This window comes from Acinonyx jubatus, chromosome E1 (assembly GCF_027475565.1).
Source record: "Acinonyx jubatus isolate Ajub_Pintada_27869175 chromosome E1, VMU_Ajub_asm_v1.0, whole genome shotgun sequence".
NCBI lineage: Eukaryota > Metazoa > Chordata > Mammalia > Carnivora > Felidae > Acinonyx > Acinonyx jubatus.
In genome coordinates, this window is record NC_069397.1 from 25,872,259 (window position 1) to 25,894,955 (window position 22,697).

The 22,697-nt window shown below is 34.9% G+C and overlaps 1 protein-coding gene and 1 long non-coding RNA gene across 2 annotated transcripts in view; one reads left to right on the forward strand and one right to left on the reverse strand.

The window, feature by feature from the left end:
- The window catches only part of BRIP1 (BRCA1 interacting helicase 1), a 205,740-nt gene that overhangs the window by 49,343 nt on the left and 133,700 nt on the right, over window positions 1-22,697 (reverse strand). The window contains 2 exon segments of the mRNA XM_053211561.1: window positions 20,390-20,511; window positions 21,503-21,662. Of these exon segments, the coding sequence (XP_053067536.1) occupies window positions 20,390-20,511; window positions 21,503-21,662 (282 nt within the window).
- LOC128313365 (uncharacterized) lies at window positions 1,530-21,740 on the forward strand. The gene is made up of 3 exons (XR_008293962.1): window positions 1,530-1,734; window positions 7,051-7,094; window positions 21,612-21,740. It is a non-coding gene; the product is annotated as an uncharacterized LOC128313365 (long non-coding RNA).

The following is a 22,697-nucleotide window of genomic DNA, read 5'->3' on the forward strand; positions in this document are numbered from 1 at the left end:
TTATTTTTTCAACTTAGTCAAACCCAACAGTGTGGCCATAAGTAGCTCTGCATGATGAGAGTATCATTTTACACATAGCTTCTGAAGAAATAAGTGGTGTGATAAATATGAACTGGAATTATAAATGCATCTCCTCACTTTACTGCCTCATACAAAAGACCGGGGAATTTATCCCAATTCATATGAATATATATTATGATTTCAGTATTAAATGCTTTTCTAAAAGCAATCACTATAGGCAGAATATATTTTTTCTCATATGTAAGCTTTAAAACAGAAGTTCAAGCCTCAAAATAAGACTGACAACAATCAGCTAAACTTATTATTAAAAATATTTTAAAACTTTGCTTCAAAAAAATAAACACATTTGTCCAGCAAACACTCAAGATGCATAATTTTATCTTTCGCCAAGGTAAAGGACCTAAAACATAAACATTTATAGCAAACCAAATCTGGAGACAGAGACTGCACATTAGAGACATTTACTGCTTTATATCATCACAGTATAAACACTTTTTATCAGGGTATCACAATATAAATTCCAATGGTTAGAGTTCTAAACTCAGCATAAGATCTTGTATGTAAAATAATTTAGCTAGATAAAAGGAATATAGCTGGTTTTATTTCATCTGGCATATTTTCAAGATTTCTGAAACACCAAGTTAACCAAATATAGTATATATATTTTCTTAAAAGGGGAAAAAATGGATTTCTGCCAAGACTTAAGAAGCCAGGCTCCCTTTTAGAGTTAAAAAAAAAAAAATACACACAAAAAACCACACACACATTAGAGATGGTTTTCAATTGTTACTTACTTTTCTTGTTACAATAGGAATTGACCACAATAATCTACTAAGAAATAAGAATCAAGACATAGTAACAGACACAGTATCAGTAACATAACTTATTTCACAGATGCTTTAAGGCTGCTTTGGGTAACACACTTTGTACAGAAAAAATGTATATTGAACTCTGTGTTATAAATTATCATTGTTAAAAAAAATGGCCTAGAAATTTCAAATATAAGAAAAAAACATTCTCCTCAAACTAGGCATCTCTTATTCTTGATATATTCAACATATTTTACCTCAACTAGTTATAATAATTTAGCTACCATCCAGAATAGCTTATTGGTAACTCAGCAACATCTAAGTAATTCTGAATAATGCAAAAACATTCTGTCAGTATGGTGCATTAGATCTTTGGGTTTTTTTATTACAAAAATAATTTTTCAAGATAAGATAATGAACCCAGAAAAGAGCAGAAATTAATATTTTTCTATTAAAAGAAAAAAAAAGACAGTTAATATTTTAAAACATGTAAGAAACCTTAAGTTGAATACACTCATTCTATAAAGGGCAAAGTTAAAAAAAATTCTTTTAAATACTAAGTTTTGTGGCAATTTAGTTAGGCTACCCATACTAAAATATCATCTATATAAATCTGAAAATGCTTATCATCTCTAGAAAAGGTCATATATATATTCATGCTATAGTAGGTTCTGAGGGAAGGAGGTATAATGGAAAAAATACACAGCTTGGATTCAAGGCTTTGACACTAATTAGTTGTTTGACCTTGGGCGAGGCACAGTACCCCCTCAATTTAGCTTTCTTTCTTAGTTTCCTCCTTTGTAAGTAGAAGAAAACAAGAAAACATAAGGAAAATAATTCCTGCCACACAGAGTTGAAGAAATAAATGACACACAAAACAGTAAAGCATCATCACATATTGGAGGTAAGTGGATTGGAGTCATTACATATCCCATTATTTCTAAAATCCAATGGTTTGGGTGGGCTTTACATTCTGTTATACTATATTGTTGCACGTATATGAAAGAAGTCACAGGACTAATAGAGACAATGTGGGCCATCTCTTAGGCTGTTCACCTCAAATTAGGGCTTTAACACCTGGATCAACTCCCTATGAAGGCATTTAAACTGTTCTATTCAGTATATAGGCACATTATCTTAGGTAACATAAAATAAATTTCTTCAGTTTATGACGTAGCTGCTTTTTCATCAAATATCAATGAAAGTATGTACTTTGGCAGGACATAGAGAACAGCATTCAGTTTTGAAACACAATTTTTGCTAAATAATTTCTGCAATTGATCTTAAATTTTCTGACAAATTATAACACTAGCACTTTTTAATATCTTTCATAATATTCTTTATCACTTTGCAACCCATGAGCTGTATTTGAACTATATACATATAAAATACATTAGTGATATAATCTATGGAATGAATGCATGACTGCTACTTTATTAGTGTGATTATCTCATTCGCATATTTTACAATCTAGAGCTTCCCTCACTATGAATAAACTTGTCTAGCAATAACAACCAATAAAATGAAGTAATATCATACGTAAGAAAGCAATGTGAGGCTGTAAATGGAACTCCAGGCTCTTAAAGGAATAAGCTAATATTAAGAGGCTTTGATGGGGCACCTGGGTGGCTCAGTCGGTTCAGCATCCAACTTCAGCTTAGGTCATGATCTCGCAGTTCGTGAGTTCAAGCCCTACATTGGGCTCTGTGCTGACAGCTCAGAGCCTGGACCCTGCTTCTGATTCTGTGTCTCCCTCTCTCTCTGCCTATATAAAATAGGCAAAATAAACCTATTTTTAGGTTTGCCTATATAAAATAGGCAAAAATAAACAAACATTAAAAAAAAAATTTTAATAAAAAAAAAAAGGCTTTGTTAAGGGGAATGAGTGGTGCTGTATTCAGCAAGTGACAGAAACCTGCACCTACTCCTATGTATCTCTGGATGGCAAGATCTCTCATAGAAGAAGCTTGTAGATGCTAGAAAATGCAATACTAAGCACTTTGGCCCTGGGGTGGAGTGGGGTGGGAGAGGGGGTGCTGGATAAAAGTTTTATGGCAATGGCAGGCATAGAAAGTAGAAGGTAATCACAGTAAGAGGAGGCTCAGACTCAGATTTCACATGATTAAACACTGTGACATTTAAAAACAAACATGGTCACAAGAAAGTGTGCATGTAACAAAGATTATAGAAGTACTGAAAAATACTGCAATACACTTAAAACCTTGAAACTTATTACCTCCACAGCCTAACAAATGAATTACGATACTTTCTCCACCTAGATTTTTATTACATCCAAATTTATCTTTCAAATAGAAGTATATACTTGATTTTTTAGAACAATTATTACTTTCTACCTTTACAATATTATTGTTAGGAATATTTGATTTAGAGCTTCTCAAATGTGCTTGTAGAAGTGTGGGAATAAAGTATACGGGATCATAGATTTTATTTATTTATTTATTTATTTATTTATTTATTTATTTATTTATTTAAGTTTTTAAGTTTATTTTTGAGAGAGACAGAGACAGCGGGAGTGAGGGAGGGGCAGAGAGAGAGGGGGAGGGAGACAGAGAATCCTAAGCAGGCTCCACACCATCAGCATGGAGCCTGATGTGGGGCTAGAACCCACGAAACCATGAGATCATGACCTGAGCCGAAATCAAGAGTTGGACTTTTAACTGACTGAGCCACCCAGGCGCCCCTGGGATCACAACATTTTAAAATCCCATACTTAATCTTACAAAGTAATGAAGACTTCTAGTTTCAGAAAGGAAAAAAGAAAGACATAAAAACTTCTCCAAACTTAAAAGACAAATAAGAGAAAGTCTTCATCTTCAATTAAACTAAGAGACATCTGCAAACTCAAAACCTGATACATGAATGTGAAAAGCAGATGGACAAAAGGTGTATGACTGAGCAGAGAGGTAAAAGTTCAAACCAAAGTACCCACAGAGCTACTGATGGGAAATAAGCCAGTTAGGCCAGCAGGAGTCCAAAAAAGCTCAGGAAATGAAAGTATAGATAAACTGCCAAAGGACTGTACTATGAAGATGAAAACATTTAGGAAGATTTGAGACTCAGGAAACTTAGGATCCAACACAGAAGATAGGCAAATCAAATTCCCAGGATGACAGCAAAAGGAAATCTCAGGAATCTGGCAGTTAAGTGGGCTAAAGAACAACTTGGTTTTGCTTGATTGAAGTAGGAGATCAGGAGGCTCCAGGAGCAATGTCTTCAGAGGGAAAAAAAGGACTGACCTATTATCTCACAGATCTGATAGGAAAACTGTATTGAGAGGTGTTGCATACATTCATTGAAGGGTGACCCAAAATTAATTTAAAGATCTTTTAGGGGCACCTAGGTGGCTCAGTTGGTTAAGATTGAGCCCCACATGGGGCTCTGCGCTGACAGAACTGAGCCTTCTTCGGATTCTCTTTTTCCCTCTCTGCCCCTCCCCTGCTCATGCTCTGTCTCTCTCAAAATAAATAAATAAACTTAAAAAAAAAACACCCAAAACACCCAAAACAAAGATCTTTTGAAAAGGAAAAAAGGACAGAGGGCATTATTAATAGGAAGATAAAAAGTTCAAGAAAGGAAGGAAATTATTTGACTACAATGAACAATATTTTCATAGTCATGATGTGAATATTGATTATGGATTTAATTTTTAAAATGTGATGTAACTATGTTAGGAGGAAAAAGAAGGAAAAGGTATATAGTAAGCTAAAATCCTTATCTCAATATTAGCAAATAAATACTTAGGTCTAAAACTGATTAAATAAAGATAAAATATGGAGTAAATACCAGACAAAAATAGCTAAAAGAAGCAAAATTTGCTGCCTCTCAGAAGCAAGGGCTGGGAATGGGGCAGAAGCCAAGATATTGCTAATATAAGAAACAACTGTATTTTGTATAAATTAGGCTCTTAGTAAAAGCTTTATTAAACTTTTTTCAACTTGATAAAAAATAATTAAAAGATAAACAGATTGCTCATTTTAATTCATGACACACATCCATATGTCTCTCTCTCTCTATATATATTTATATATATCACACATAAATATTTTTAGAGAGAGACAGCATGAGCAGGGTAGAGGGGCAGAGGGGAAGAGAGAGAGAGAGAAAATCTTGAGCATTTACTGTGCTCAGCACCCTATGCAGGGCTCAATCCCATGACCCAGGGATCGTGACCTGAGCCAAAGTCGAGTCAGATGCTCACTTGACTTAATTACCCAGCTGCTCCTATGCCTTATTATATAAAGCATTGGTGCTCAACTGACATTGATTTTGTCTACCAAAAGATTTTGGCAATGTCTACAGACATTTTTGGTTGTCACAACTAGTGAGGAGAGAAGGGTCTGCTACTGGCATCTATAGGTAAAGGCCAGAGACGCTGCCAAACATCCTACAATGCACAGAACATTGCTCACAACAAGGGGATTTGATTAAGTAAATATAAAGAGGTCAAAATCCACTGCAACAAAAAATTCTACTCTAAAGAAAAAGAAAACTTTCAGAGAAGTTAAAAGTCAATTCCACCACTTCCCTTGAGGTCAGTGGTGCTGATTATGCTCTAGGCCACTGGAAGTAATGTGTCAATCAACCTCATAAGTTCCCAGGGTGATAATATCACTTTTAAAGCCTTCAACCTACTATGAGAACAAAAGTAAAATACAAAAGTCAATAAAGTTCTTGTTCTTGCCAACAAGATGCACATAAGAAAATATAATTTCAAAAATTTTCATAAACCAAAAGTTTTTATTTGTTAAATATCCAAAGCTTTAATTTGTAGCTATATTCAGGCATGGCTTTTTATCTGCCCCCCCACCCCCCAGTGAACTAGAATGACATGATTATTGGGAGAAAAAAAAGGAAAAAGGCTAATGAAAACTGCTTGAAATTTTGTGATTTTAAATGTTTCTTCCCCTGATCCCAAAACATTCCTTTAAGAAATATGGGAATTTTTTAATTTAAAAATTAAAAATACCTTGGCCATTTATTTTTGTGTTTTTATGCTTGTTTGTTTTTTAAAAAGGATGGGAACAAGGGTTTGGTTATCTCAGTTTTCACTGTCCACAGCAAATTACAAGTTGTCAACCCACATGGAATAATTAGATTTAAACTAGATTCTAATTTTGTTATTTCAAAGTGCACTTAAAACCTACTTTAATAATACTTTTGGCCAAACTATCTTGAAAAAAAAAAAAGCGTTCTGAGGAGGAAAAAAATGTTTAAGTAATTGAGGATAAACTCATTCTAGACCTTCAGAGGTGACATGGTTTTTCTTCCATATCTGTGCTTTGGTCTAAGTGTTTCCAAAAATTCCGACAGCAAATTGCTGGACTCCTAAATGTTGGGAGTTTAGTATTACAGCCCTTTAAGTTTATATACATAGCCATTTCCCCTGGGTAACCACATGTTATTATTGGGGCTAGATCCAGGTGGGTTTCTGTATCAGATGCTACACTATAACTAAAAATCCACTACACTCTGACCTCAGGCTCTATTCCCAGATCTGGTTTCCCACAGGACAGGTTAGAATTTCCCTTGGCTTAGAATAGTCTCAAATCCTTAAAATGGCATACAGAGTCCTAAATGATTTGGCTCCTTAATATCTCTCCCAGTCTCTATTCACATGCCATTCTCCCCCACTCTCCACCTCAGCCTCTTTCAATTCCTGGAAACTGCTTATCCTCTTTCACACCTTTAGAGCCTTAGCATAGGCCATTCTTTCTGCTGAGAATACTCTTACCCATTCTGTTCATCTATATAAGTCTTAGCCTTCTAGGACAGTATTTAAGTGTCAGCCTAAATATCACTTCCTCAGGAAGTCTTTCTTTACCCACAAACACTAGGTCAGGATCCTGTTATACATTCTCATAGTTCTTGTGACTTTTTCTTACAGCCTTTATCACGACTGTAATTAACTTCATTACTTTAATGTCACTATTCCTTGCTAGACTGTAAGTTACATGAGTCAGAGGGCTATAATCTGTATAGTGGTTCACTGTGTCACCAGTCTATTAAAGTACTTGGTACTCTTGGCAGATATTTAAAAAAATGGTTGTTTTGGTATTCTGAATAGTCTTAACAATATTAATAGTCTTATTGTAATCTGACCTTTGGTGAAGCCATTCCACTTTATCAAATGTTTGTATGCTTCAATATCATTGTACACAAGATTCAAATCTCATCTCTCTGTCTCCTTCATCCATTTTAGGCAAATCTAAGTAAATGGATATCTGGATGAGAGGTGAAAGAAAGGTATTCCTTAATTTTACTTTCTCTAGGCATTTGAACACTCAGATTCAATCCCACCAAACACCGTAATACATTCATGTCCTTCACTAAAGACTTTAGTAGTATAGAGATAGCATCATGTTCATTTAAAAAAATTTTTTTAAGGTTTATTTATTTTTGAGAGAGAGACAGAGTGTGAGTGGGGTAGGAGCAGAGAGAGAGGGAGACACAGAACCCGAAGCAGCTCCAGGCTCTGAGCTGTCAGCACAGAGCCCGATGCAGGGCTCGAACTCATGAACCGTGAGATCACGACCTGAGCCGAAGTCGGACACTTACCGACTAAGCCACCCAGGTACCCCAGCATCACATTCATTTTTATACCTACTGTATCTAGTACAAATTAGGCTCTTAGTAGAAACTTATTACATGAATGAATACATGAATGCTACAATACTCAAGATCATCAGCACAATTATGGAAGTGATACAAAAGGAATAGATAAACCTACTTAAAATTAAGAATAGTTTCTGTTTCCGAAATTGTCTTGATATACTATAGTCCTTTACATTCCTGCCTTCATTCATCTACTGATGAATATACACACTGCTGCCAAAGGAACAAGGAATAATGAAGAATCAACAACAATCTCCTTAAAAAGAAATGTCAGATTTAAGAATTCATATATTGCTATCATCTAATAATACTTTGATACTTGAGGTGGCTCAGTCCGACTCATGCTTGCTCTCTCTCTCTCTCTCTCACAAAATAAACATTAAAAATTTTTTTTAATTAAAAAAAAAGTACTTTGACACTTGAAAACACTGGTTGAATGTGGTTTAATGTGCACTGTTTTATTAATGCTGATATCTTTTTAAAAATGTTTATTTTTGAGAGAGAGAGAGAGAGTGTGAGCAGGGGAGGGGCAGAGACAGAGGGGCAAAGGATGCAAAGCGGGCTCTGTGCTGACAGCAGAGAGCCCGATGCAGGGCTGGAACTCACAAACCATGAGATCGCAACCTGAGCTGAAGTTGGACTTAACTGACTTAGCCACCCACGCACCCCAATGGTGTTATCTTCCGGGGGCATGCAAAGGCTAACAAGCCCTTTTCTGAGGTTTACAAAATGCCAAGGATGCATGGAAGTCTATAAATTTATACATGTTTGTTATAAAGTCAATAACTAATTTAACATGTCTATATTTTTCAATTATGAGTATAACTTTTAAAAATTGATTAAAATAATATATTCATATAGTTCAGTACCTTCAGAGCTAAGAGAAGTTTGCTAAAAAAAAAAATAATAGTTACTGTATGTCAAAACTAAGATAACTAATCAGATCATCCTCTGAATTGTAAATAGTTTCCAAATAAAATCAATTTAATAACTCAACATACTATATTAATAAAGAAAATAATAAGCATATAAAATTTATCATCTTAGGTTATTTCAATTGCTATAAGAGCACTTCTGAAATTGAATGTTACCATCAAATTTTATGAAACCAATTATAAAAATCTAAAATACCATTTGAACATTTTTAAAGTATAAAATTTTTTTTGCCATATTCTGTGGTTTTATGAATTTTCCACAGGGGAGTTAAAGGCACAATATCCACGAAAAAAAAATTTCTATGTACTACCAAACTATGTTAAGGAATATAAATAAAATTTAATTTTAAAATCTAAATATTGTACCTTATAATGTCTCACAAATTATGAATATGCCATCAATTTGAGATGTAGATGTCTGAATTAGAAAGTTGAAGGTTTTTGTAGCTTTTAGATCATACTAATTGGCCAAAGGATTTGCTTTAGATATCCATTAAATGGCAGCCTTGTTATACTGTGACTGAACTGCATTAAAAAAACTTTTCTTTCAGTTATACTTTTCCACCGACATCTAATCATATAAAGGCCTTAGTTCACTTTCCTGCCCCTCAAATACTATGGTTTAGTGCACAGAAAGTTTTCTTTTTAACTATTACACGATTAAGTATGTCCTTATAGAATGATCAGAAGCATCTGGGAAAGGTGGAAGTGAAAAAAACCCTCACTGGGAAAGTTAGCTTAATGCTTGCCCTTCAGAGTGGCCCATTATCAACATTTCATAGTGGGTTTCTTTATTTTCAGGTCCCTGAGGTATGTGCAATAAATTATGACTTGAACTAAACAAGTCACACTTGGCTCCAAAATGAAATTTTCCTACCTCTACTTTCTAGTCCCCAAGGTGGGAAGAGGAAATCCTGGTCACAGCCAAAGAAGTCATATTTTTGGCTCTAACATACATTTTCCTGCTTCTCTAAAAGCCAAACTCTGCAACTGAGACTATAAGAGTCTTAAGTTAGTATTTTAAACTGCATTTTCATTTTTATTTCCATAATCTGTGTCTCAAATTTAAGAAAAAAATTTTAGTATCATAAAATTAATGTCATTGCTCTTTTTCCCACTCAAATCACTTTTCTAACTCACTGATCTTAATCTTCTAAAATATGAATTCAAATGAAACAATGAAGAAAATAATGTAGAAATAGATTGTTTCATTTCCAGAAGCTGTAATATTTAAGGTTTTCAATATAAATAGCTTCCACTTATATCTGTGTGATAGACTGAGTATTAATATAAAAGTCCTATTAATAAAGTCCTAAGTTATAGTCTAGTAAGTAATTTGAAGCACTATTTTAGTTTTGGAAGAGCCATTTATGGAAATCATTTAGTTCATCATCTCATTTTACCAAAAACAAGAATATGGCAAACATACCATAAGGTGACTCAGAGAGTTGTGTCTTATATAATCTTCTCACCTTAAGTATAAGCAGAACCTGTGACTTGCTTATCTATCTTGTTGACCTTGTGAAGAAGTTAACTGCCATGTGGTGAGAGGGCTTGTGAGAAGGCCACAGGGGAAGGAACTCTGCATAGCCTGAGATGAGAGTTACCCCTGGTTGGATCAGTCCTACAACCGTAAGGAACTGAATTCTGCCAACATCCTGGATGAGCTTGGAAGAAGACCCCAAGGTCCAGATAAGAACACAACCCAGCCAACATTTTGGCTGCAGCCTGTGGAAGCCTGAAGAGAGAAGCTGGTTAAGCCATACCTACATGCCTGCCCTACAGAAACTGTGACATTTAAGAAATGTGTATTGTTTTAAGCTATGTGATCATACTAATGCAGCAACAGAAAAATAATATATAAAGAGTGACAATCAGTATAACCAATATAAGACACCCCCTTCATTTATTATGTTCTACTATGTATTAGTGTAAAATGGTACTGGGATTGAGCATTTTCTTCTGTAACTCCTTTAATGACTGTAACAGCACACCATATTGCCTCATTTAAGTCATATTAATGTTCACTAATGTCCTATTATCATCTAATAATGATTACTATCATTACCATGTTTTAATTAAAGTATATAGAACTGGAGGATTTTTTTAAAGTTTACTTATTTAGAGGGGTGCCTGGGTGGCTGAGTTGAGTGTCCGACTTCAGCTCAGGTCATGATCTCACGGTTCGTGAGTTCGAGTCCCGCGACAGGCTCTGTGCTGACAGCTCAGGGCCTGGAGCCTGCTTCAGATTCTATGTCTCCCTCTATCTCTCCTCCTCCTCTGCTCACACTCTGTCTCTCTCTCAAAAATAAAGATTAAAAAAAATTTTTTTAAGATTTATTTCTGAGAGAGAGAGAGAGAGCGCACATGTGCACACGTACAGGAAAGAGGCAGAGACAGAAAAAGAGAGAGAATCCCAAGCAGGCTCCATGCTATCAGTGCACAGCCCAAAGTGGGGCTTGAACCCATGAACCATGAGATGAACTGAGCCAAAACCAAGAGTTGGATGTTCCATTGACTGGGCCACCCATGCGCCTTGGGATTGTTGTTTTTAAATAACAGTGTCAAGTAAAACAAACAACAAAACTAAATACTATTTTAATAAATTATATCAAATAGAAATAGACACCTCAGAGATATTATGGGTTTGATTCCAGACCACTGTGATAAAGCAAATATGAAAATAAAATGAGTCAAGTGAATTTTCATTTCTCAGTACATATAAAAGTTATGTTTACACTATACTGTAGTCTATTAAGGGTGCAATAGCATTAGGTCTTAAAAAAAAAACAACATAGATGCCTTAATTGCTAAAAGTGCTAATCATCGTCTCAGTGAGTCAAAATCTTTCTGCTGGTGGGGTTCCTCCCTCAGTGTTGACAGCTGATGACTGACCAGGGTAGTGGTTGCCTAAGGCTGGGGTGGCTATGGCAATTTCTTAAAATATGACAACAATGAAGTCTGTCATATTGATTGACTCTTGCTTTCATGAACTCTCTCTATAGCACATGGTGCTGTTTAATAGCATTTTACCCACAGTGAAATTTCTTTCAAAATTGGGAATCCATTCTCTCAAACCCTGCCACTTCTTTACCAACTAAGTTAATGTAATATTCTAAATCTTTTGCTGTCACTTCAACAATCTTCACAGCATCTTCACTAGGAGATTACATTGCTCATCCATAAGAAGCAATTCCTTTTCCATTAAATTCTTATCATGAGATTGCAGGAATTCAGTCACATCCTCAGGTTCTATAACTCTAGTTCACTTAGATTTTCTACCACATTTCCAGTGAAGTCTTTTTTATAATTAAAAAAAAAAATTTAATGTTTATTTTTGACATAGAGAGGGAGAGAGAGAGTGTGTGTGGGGGGGGGGGAGGGACAGAAGAGAGGTGGGGACACAGAATCTGAAGCAGGCTCCAGACTCTGAGCTGTCAGCATAGAGTCTGATGTGGGGCTTGAACTCATGAACTGCGAGATCATGACCTGAGCTGAAGTTGGGTGTCCAACCGACTGAGCCACCTAGGTACCCCTCCACTGAAGTCTTGAGTCCCTCAAAGTCATCTCTGAGGGTTGGAATAAATTCCTTCCAAACTCCTGTTAATGCTGATATTTTGACCTCTTCCCATGAATCATGAATGTTCTTATTGGCATCTATAATAATGAATCCTTTCCAGAAGGTTTTCAGTTGACTTGCCCAGATCCATTAGAGAAATCCCTATCAATGGCAGCTATTGCCTTATAAAATATATTTCTTAAACAGTAAGACTTGAAAGTCAAAATTACTCCTTGATCCATGAGTGCAGAATGAATGTGGTAATAGCAGGCATGAAAACAACATTAATCTCATTGCATTTCTCCATCAGAGCTCTTGGGTGTCCAGGTGCATTGTCAATGAGCAGTCATATTTTGAAAGTAATCTTTTTTTTTCTTTTTTTCTGATTAGTAGGTCTCAGGAGTGGGCTTAAAATATTCAGTAAACCATGTTGTAAATAGATGTGTTGTCATCCAATCTTTGTTGCTCCATTTATAGAGCACAAGCAGAGTAGACTGAACATAATTCTTATGGGCCCCAAGATTTTTGGAATGGGAAATGAGCACTGGCTTCAGCTTCAAGTCACCAGTTGCATTAGCCACTAAGAAAAGTCAGCCCATCTTTGAAGCTTTGAAGCCAGGAATTGACTTCTCTTTTCTAGATGTTCCAATACTAGGTGGCCTCTTTTTCCAGTATAAGGTTGTTTCATCTACACTGAAAACCTGTTGTTCAGTGTAGCCACCTTGATTAATTATCTCTGCTAGATTTTCTGGATAATTTGCTGCTTCTACATGAGCACTTGCTGCTTCACCATGCACTCTGATATTATGAAGATGTCTTCATGAACCAACCTCTGCTAGCTTCAAACTTTTCTTCCTCACCTCTCTCATCCTTCATAGAATTAAAGATAATTAAGGCCTTACTCTGGATTAGGTGTTGGCTTAAGAGAATGTTGTGGCTGGTTTGATCTTCTATCCAGACCAAAAAAACTTTCTCCATCAGCAACAAGGCTGTTTTGCTTATCATTTTTGTGTTCACTGGAGTAGCATTTTAAATTTCCTTCACGAACTTATGCTTTGCATTCACAACTTGGCTAACTGTTTGACACAAGAGGCCTAGCTTTCAGTGTATCTCAGCTTTCGACATGCCTACCTCACCAAGCTTAATCATTTCTAGCTTTTGATTTAAAGTGAGACATGTGACACTTGAACACTTAGAGGTCACTGAAAGGTTATTAACTGTACCAATTTCAATATTGTGGTGTCTCAGGAAACAGGCCCAAGAAGAGGGGGAGAGATGGAGGAACAGCCAGTTAGTAATCAAAACACATGATGAATGGATAAAGAAGATGTGGCATATATGTGTATATGATGGAATATTACTCAGCCAGCAAAAAGAATGAAATCTTGCCATCTGCAATATCATGGGTGAAGCTAGAATGTATTATGGTAAGCAAAATAAGCTAATCAGAGAAAGACAAATACCATGTGATTTTACTCCTATGTGGAATTTAAGAAACAAAACAGATAAATATATGACAAGCGGTGGGGAGAAGAGAGAAAAACCACAAGAGACTCTTAATGCTAGAGAACAAACTATGGGTTGACAGAGGGAGGTGGGCGGGAGATGGGCTAGGTGGGTGACGGGTACTAAGGAGGGCACTTGTGATGAGCACTGGGTGTTGTATGTGTGAATCACTGAATTCTACTCCTGAAACCAATATTGCACTGAATGTTAACAAACAAAAATTTAAACCAGAAGAAAAAAATTTAAAAAAGAGGTATGCCTGAATATTAATACATATTTAACTTTTAGTTCTATTCTAATTTATTTCAATCAATATATTGAATATACTTAATACTTAAATATAATAAATATATTTAAATATGTTTAAATATGAAACATGTTTAAATATGAATGCTTAAATATGAAAATATATGTATTCAAGACTTAAATATATTAAATGAGTTTATATTAAGTGTTAATTAAATCAACATTTACTGAACACTCACTACATTCCAATTATAGAGACAAAGATGTTTAAGAAATTATCCTAATCCTTGAAGTACACCATATAACAGATTACAAAGTGCATTTATAAACACTAAAATATAATATAATGAAGGCAATATAGTAGGAAGTACTTCAGTTTAGTTTAATACTTCCTACTATAGTAAGGGAAGTAATAAAGGGCACTGGTAAAGAGAACTGTGTAGTTAAACATACAAGCCAGTATTATTATACTTTTCGTATAATAATAATTCTTTTTTTTCTACATGATTTAAAAGGCAAATGTGTAAAACAATAATTATAAATTATGTTAATGAGCATATAATGTATAAAAATGCAATCTATGACAGTAATGATATAAAACAGGAAGGACAGTAACGATATAAAACAGGAAGTTAAGATGTTACTTGTAATCCCCAAGGTAATACTAATAACTAAACAATGTACACAAAAGAAAAGAAGGGGACCAAAATAGTACACAACAAAAAAAAACAACTAAATACAAAAAGGGGTAATACCGAAGCAACTGAGAAACAAAAAGCACAGAAAACAAATAGCTAAATAGTAGAACTAAGTCCTTCCTTATCAGTAATTACTTTGTGAATAGATTAAACTCTCCAACAGAAAGGCAGAATTTGGCTGGATGAATTAAAAAAACTATATGGTGTCTATAAGTGACTCATTTCAGATATAAGGAAGCTGAACTCTTATCTTATGTCATATACAAAAATTTACGCAGGGCACCTAGGTGGCTTAGGCAGTTAATTGTCCAACTCTTGGTTTCGGCTAAGGTCATGATCTTACGGTTTGGTTTGTGGGATCCAGCCCAGCGTAGGCCTCTGCGCTGACAGTGTGAAGGCTGCTTGGGATTCCCCCCCCTCTCCTTCCCTCTCTCTCTGCCCCACCCCTGCTCATACTCTCTCTCCCAAAATAAATAAACATTAAAAAAATTTTACTCAAATGGGATCACGTATCTAAATTTCAGAGTTCAAACTATGAAACTCTTTGAAGAAAACTGGGACAGATCTGCATGGCCTAGATTTGTCAAGTTTCCTAAATATGCCACCAAAAGCATAGGCAAAAACAAAAAAATGAAGTGACTTAATTATCAAAATTTTGTATTTCTTTTATATTTTGTTTATATTTGTATATATGTATATTTGTGTATGTATATGTTTATATTTTATTATTTTATATTTTATGTTTATAAATTATTTTTATTTAATATATAATATACAATATATAATATACTTAATATATAACATATTTAATTATTAAATATATTTAATTTATAATTATAAATTTATAATTTATAAATTTAATTTATATATTTTTTTCCTTTTTTATCCGAAATAAATATCTTCAATAACTTGTTGGATCACTTACGAATTTTAAGAAATCACCCATTGGGAATGCAAGCTGGTGCAGCCACTCTGGAAAACAGTATGGAGGTTCCTCAAAAAACTAAAAATAGAACTAACCTACGACCCAGCAATTGTACTACTAGGCATTTATCCATGGGATACAGGTGTGCTGTTTCGAAGGGACACATGCAGCCCCATGTTTATAGCCGTACTATCAACAATAGCCAAAGTATGGAAAGAGCCCAAATGTCCATCAATGGATGAATGGATAAAGAAGATATATATATATATATACACACACAATGGAGTACTACTCGGCAATCCAAAAGAATGAAATCTTGCCATTTGCAACTATGTGGATGGAACCGGAGGGTATTATGCTAAGTGAAATTAGTCAGAGAAAGACAAAAATCATATGACTTCACACATATGAAGACTTTAAGAGACAAAACAGATGAACATAAGGAAAGGGAAACAAAAATAATATAAAAAAAAGGGAGGGGGACAAAACAGAAGAGACTCATAAATATGGAGAACAAACTGAGGGTTATAGGAGGGGGGATGGGCTAAATGGGTAAGGGGCACTAAGGAATCTACTCCTGAAATCATTGTTGCACTATATGCTAACTAATTTGGAATTAAATTTTAAAAATTAAAAAATGAAATTAAAAAAAAAAAAGAACGCTTCTTTCTATTTGATACAAGAAATATGGATCCCTGGTAGTAGAGATCAGAGAGAACTACCGAAGATGATTTGTGCTGATTTTTTATACATTTCGAGAATCATCAGTAAGCATAATTGCAACTACAGAGCAAAACGTGGTGTACTGAGCACTGATGTTACAAAGAACCTGGAATGTCATATTCTCTAGCCATTAAAATTTCCCAAATAATTACCATTCTTCAATATTCTATTTTTATTGCTTCATCCCTTCATTTAAAGTTTTATACTACTCTCTACCAATGCTCTACATATTGTCTACTAATACACCACCTTGCTTATAACTTGAAATGAACTTTTGAACAATTTTGAGTTACTCTAGCAGGTGTCAGTGAGGTGTCTGGTAAATATATCAATAACAGTTATTCAACGGCATTAACAGCATTAATTTCTGTCTTCAAAAATTATGTATTATATATTTTAAAATACAAACTTATGTATCTAAAATTATATAAATTTATGTATTTTTCGGGTAACAAGGGTGTTACATGCTCACTGCAAAATAACTAAGCAATATAGAATATATGAAGTTGAAGATTACTTTTCCATAGTTTCACTCCCAAGAGAGAATCATAGGTTTCGCTTTGATGTGTACTCTTTTGGATTTTTTAAAATACATATTCAAGATTTATACCATGTATTTTACAAAAAAAAAATGTGTTCAGACTATACACATTTTGACCATTAAAAATCACTTATCAGTTATCATTCCTTGTCAGTATGCATAGATATAACTTACTATTTCCGCAAATGTGTGATAGTCAATAGACAACTGCTATATGCTTTTTAGCTAGATTTCAGTTGATAGGCAATTAGGTGGTTGCCAATTTTTTTATATGAAAACAAAAGTGCAATTAATACCTATAAACATATATCTTCCTACATTTGTACAACTATTTCTTCAGGAAAAATTCTTAAACATTGTATATCTGATTCCAAAATTTATCAATAGCTTAATTCTGAAATTGACGTTTCTTTAAATAGATATTTCCAACTGCTCCCAATGGAGTGTGTTAACTTACACTTCCACCTTTTAAAATAGTCTATTTCCATCACTGGCATCATCACTCATTTCAATCTTTTCCAAGACAAATATCTCATTGTTTGAATTTGCATTTCTCTCTTGGGTCAAGAAGAACATCTTTTTTTCGTATGTTTCTGGTTATTTGCACTTTTTTCTGTGGATTATGTTTTATGATTTTTGCATTTTTCTTATTCCATTTAGTTATTTGATATTGATTTGTAATACTTCTTGTAATTTATGGCAATTAACCTGTCAATCATATACATAGTAAATATTAATTCCAAGTTCAGAAAAAAAAAAAGAAATCACCCATAATGGTGTTCTGATTTATTTCAAGTATTCAGAAAATTTAGGTATGGATGGCTATATTCTGCTCACTTCCAAATGATAAAAGAACTTCCTAATTATTATAAAAATTGTATACCTATACTCCTAAAGCTTATAAACATCAGTCTTTTGAATGGATGCCTTATAAATATTCTGTAGTTATTAAAACAAAAAAAGCCAAAACTCCTTTTTGGAGTCTTGATTCTAAGCCCTTTGCCATATGTGATAGAAAATAACCACACCCCACCCCTTGCTCTAGACTTTGGGCTTAGTTAGGCACATGACATGCTTTGGGCAATAGGTTAGCAGATGTGATATAAGTAGGTATTTGAAAAGTATTTGCACAATCAAACCTGCCTTCTTCTATCTCTGACAAGGTATAAAACATGGTAAAATGTTCTGGCTAGTCTGCTGGGATACAAAGGATGAGATACGTGTAGAGCAGAGCTGACCCAGTCGGGCCAAACTACATTGGTGAAACCATAGCAGGTAACTAAGCCCAGCTGAAATCAGCAGAGCAGCCCAGCCAAGTTCACTCAGATCATTTACCACCCAGCTACCACCCCCACCAATTGATGTGTGACTCATAACAGATGGTTGTTTTAAGCCATTAAATTTTAGACTTGTTTGCTACATAAGAAGAACTGATCTAGACATAAGGCAGTAAGAAATACACTTCCCTTACATCTGGTATTGCCAATAAAGAATTTTCCTCTCTATCTGTCCCTTGTCCCTGCAGTTAGGACTACTCTTAGGTTTACTCCACTTGCCCCTTTCAGGAACTACTGGGGAAACTTCTTTAGAACCACCCTCCTCCTCCACACCCAGATTGCAGTGAAGCTTGTTGTTTTGCTGTTCTGTATAACTACAGTCAGTCATTGTAATTCAGATAAGCAGAACTGTAACAAGCAAGACCATTACTAAGGAATGTCAGAGCAGGTTACCAGCTATCTTTTTTGTATGACAGAGTGAGACACTGCCTGAGAAAAAATAATGCTGAGGAAAGAGAGCAGTAAGAACTCAATACCGGTGCAAAACAATGCCCATAATCATAGTTGTTGGGAGTGAGAGTAGAGAAAATATAAGGTAAATTTTTGTTCACAAGTAACATTTTCTTTAAATGTAAATTTTTTTCAAAGAATGACATAATAAACATCTTTATTCTTGCCATATTTTCTTAAAACTTGTTTTCTACTAAAACAAATATAGGAAAAGTTAAAGTCCCTTTTGATAGCTACCCACACCATCATTCCTTTCTCTTCTCAGATGTAACACGATTGAGTTTGATGTGAATTAATCCCTTCAGGATTTGCTATTTTTGTGAGCATATTTTGTACAACCTAGTATCAGCCAAAAAGTTATCTTCTTTTATGGTCCTCAAGTACTCATACATAGGCCCAAGAAAGAGAGGAGATAATAAGCAAAAATTTAAAGAGCTAGTTTTAGGGAAAAAATATATTTAAGACCTTAGGAGAACGTGTGGTACAAAGAGGGAAAAGGGATTCTCTCCAATTTAACAAAGCGGCATTAGTGCAATGATATAGGGCCAAGGTAAAATGATAAGACATCAGAGAGACAGTAACACTGCCAATAGCAGTACCATCAGCAGCATTCAGCTTCAATGGAATGTGGCAATGAAAGCTGTTGATAGTGAACACAACGGTTTTCTTGACTGGATGTCAACTATTTCATCAGTAGTCAGAGGCAGCATTAACCATTTTAGGATAGGAGCTCTGGGCATGATTGTCAGCACTCTCAGTAAGAGTCACGGTACTTGAAGAAAGGTAGTGAAAGCCACCAAAGTTAGTGAAGGCTGAAAGGATTAGGTAACCTCCTAAGGACTTTTAGAAACTTTCAAGAAATCCAGAGGTTAGGGAAGAGTAGGAGCTAACCAGAGAAATACTGTTTATTACTGTTAATATTATATAATTCACAGTGTCTGCTGAAGTATTAATAAATGTAACTGTAAGGGAAAGAATTCTTGCTTTGGTATGAGACCCTAACAGACTGTACCCTAGGAAGAGGGATATAAATTATGCTCAGCTCAAAGGCCAGAAAACCTGAAGTCTGGGTCTCAGGTGGCTAGAACCTTCAAATTCCAGCAGGGAGTAAGAGAAAATCCTTCGTGATGGAAAATAACATCACCTTAGGCTTCAAGTTATTGCTGCAAATAATTTTTCAAATATAATGGTTAGCAATCAGTGATAATGAAGCAAAACTCCTGTTTCTGGCTTTGACAGAATAACCAGTTTGGGATCCCTCCTCCCACTGTAAGTAAAAGTAAAACTGGACAAAAGAGATAAAGCAACTGCTTTCAGGGAGTAGATATGAGGTAGCATAAGACTATAATCTCTGAGATAAGGGAAACCATTAGGTGAACTCCATGATTCTTAGCTCTCTTCCTGGGTATAATTTCCTGACAAAAGCACAGAGCACTGACATACAGGCAGAGTATGGTGGTCCTACTGAGCTGGGGTCCAAGAGATCAGATTTTGGAGCAGCTAAAATCACTGAAATCAGCAGGGCTGGGCATAGCACTGAGAGAAGGGAGACAGAGAAAGTCCCCTAGAATTCCCTGGAGAGCCTTTGTAAGTCTGTGGCTAAGAGCCTGATAAAACACAAATTGCTAGGCTTCACCTATACAGTTTCTGATTAAGCTGTGTACTTCTATCAAGTTCCCAGGTGATTCGGATACTCCTGATCCAAGATCACACTTTGAAAATCACTCTTATTGAGCACAAGACAATATAAGTTAAAAATAAAATAAATCCATATCTACCAAACCTTTCTCACTCATTCTGAGTCACCAAAGCATTTAAATATCTCAGGATATAAGAAAAACATATAATCAACTTTATGTAAAGATAAACAACTTCTGCATCTAAAACTAATATTACACTGTATGTTAACTAATAGGAATTTAAGTAAAAACTACAAAAAAAAAAAAAAAAAAGAAAAAGATCAACAACCTCTGTGGTAAATAAAACTTAAGGCTTTGATGGCTTACCTGTAGATCTTTCACATTCGGAAAAGGAATCCCTATTGTTATGACAGCACGGGCATTGTCATCTGAGAAATCCAGACCCTCACTCACTTTACCACGACAAACTGCTACCAAGAGGGCTCCATCTTAAGCAATAAAAAATAAATATTTTAAAAAGTACATCTAAAATTCCTCAAAACTGCTTATTCTTGTCATTTTGAAAAGATCTAATTAAGTAATCATCATAGCAAATTTTAAAACATCCAAATAAAAAACTATGATGAAATAAAGTTTTAAAAGGGCCACAAAATTGCATTTCTGTGTAATATGGTACCAAACCAATTTACAAACTGTATCTCCCAGATAACTTCCACAGAAAAACCACATCAGAGTAGAATTAACTTGCAGATGAACTGAGAAATTTTAGGCACCAACTGTTTTATCTTTAAGAGTGTAACTGCAATCATTACTTTTACCACCAAAATGTAAAGGCCTCAGATTGATTTAAACAACTCTAGTTTGTACTATATATTATATTGAATCACTATTATATTGGAAAGCATTTAAAACATACATACAGAATACTCTGTATCATCTCATCATACTGACAATATTGACAATTATGTTACAGTATCTTTAAGATGGTGCACTATTCATAAGTGATTACTATCAGCTCTTTCTGTCAAACTTTTTATGGACCTTCTCTAAACTTGAAATTAAGACTTCAGCTATGCTTTGAAAACTCAAATTTACCTTATGTAATAGAATGTAAGCATAAAGTACATTATTTATATCAAAATACAGGACTCATTTGGCCACCAAGGTAGATATTTATGCATACTCCATCCATCCTCTTTCACAAAACATTTTAGGTAGTGTAGGAAAGACTATACTAAATGTCTTCCTAACCTGAATATATGCTGTTTTTCAAGTTGAACTGGCATCTCCAATGAAAATATCCATAGGAGAACAACTCCAAATAAAAGAGTTTCTTCAGTTTATTTTCTTTTCACCCAGATTATAAAATACAACTTTTCTCTTAAGTGAAATTCATTTAAAAGGTAACAATTCTGACAGCATCAACTTCTTTATGATAAAAAATACTTTTTGATTGGCCATCAAATAATTTCCAATTACCTTTCTCTCCTTTGTATTTGATTGCATCATAGTACATCTGTAGTAATTCATCAAAATCAATTTTTTCTCCTGCCGGTGGTTCTACGATGACTGTTTTCACCAACTCTAGATTATGCCATAAACCAGTAGAGAGCCAACGTTCTTTTAACTTTTCTAATAACTGGAAAGGAAAAAGAAAAAAAAATGAACGTTTTGTGTGTCCAACTGAACTTACCTTGGTTTGCTGAAAGAAAATGTGACTACAGCAAGTGAATTAATAACCTGTGTTTAACTTTTCCCATCTATAAAATGAGAAAAACAATAATATGCCATAGTGTTGTTAGTGGGTTAAATTCATGAACTGATTTAGATAGCTTTGAATGATGCCTTGCACACTGTAAGAACTCCACAATCGTTAACTGCTACTGCTGCTGTTACCATTTCTATTACTACTAACATTACTTCCGCTGCTGCTGCTGCTACTTCTATGATTGCTATTTTGGGGTCTCAAAAACAGAAAAATGACTTCTGACAAAGTGGATAAATTTTAAGTTATCTCTTTAAAATGATTTTTTTTTAATATGAAATTTATTGTCAAATTGGTTTCCATACAACACCCAGTGCTCAACCCAACAGGTGCCCTCCTCAATGCCCATCACCCACTCCCCTCCTCCCCCCCGCCCTCCGCCCCGCCCCGCATCAACCCTCAGTTTATTCTCAGTTTAAGAGTCTTTGGTTTGGTTCCCTCCCTAACTTTTTTCTTTTTCCTTCCCCTCCCCTATGGTCTTTTGTTAAGTTTCTCAGGATCTACCTAAGATCAAGTATAGTATCTGTTCTTATCAGTTTAAAATGATTTTTTAATGTTTATTTATTTTTGAGAGAGACAGAGAGACATAACATGAGGGGGGGAAGGGCAGAGAGAGAGAGAGGGAGACACAGAATCCAAAGCAGACTCCAGGCTCTGAGCTGTCAGCAGGGTCTTGAGCTCATGAACTGCGAGATCATGACCTGAGCCGAAGTTGGACACTTAACCAACCGAGCCACTACCCAGGCACCCCTTAACTTACCTCTTTAAACCTAAAGTGAAATTCTTTAATTTCCTCAACTAAAGATTCTTAAAGATCATTTTACCTAGTCCATAGGCAGCTAAGCTGTTTAAAAATTTGATCATCATTAATAAACTGAATTAAGTAAATACATAAATAGAGACTCAGGT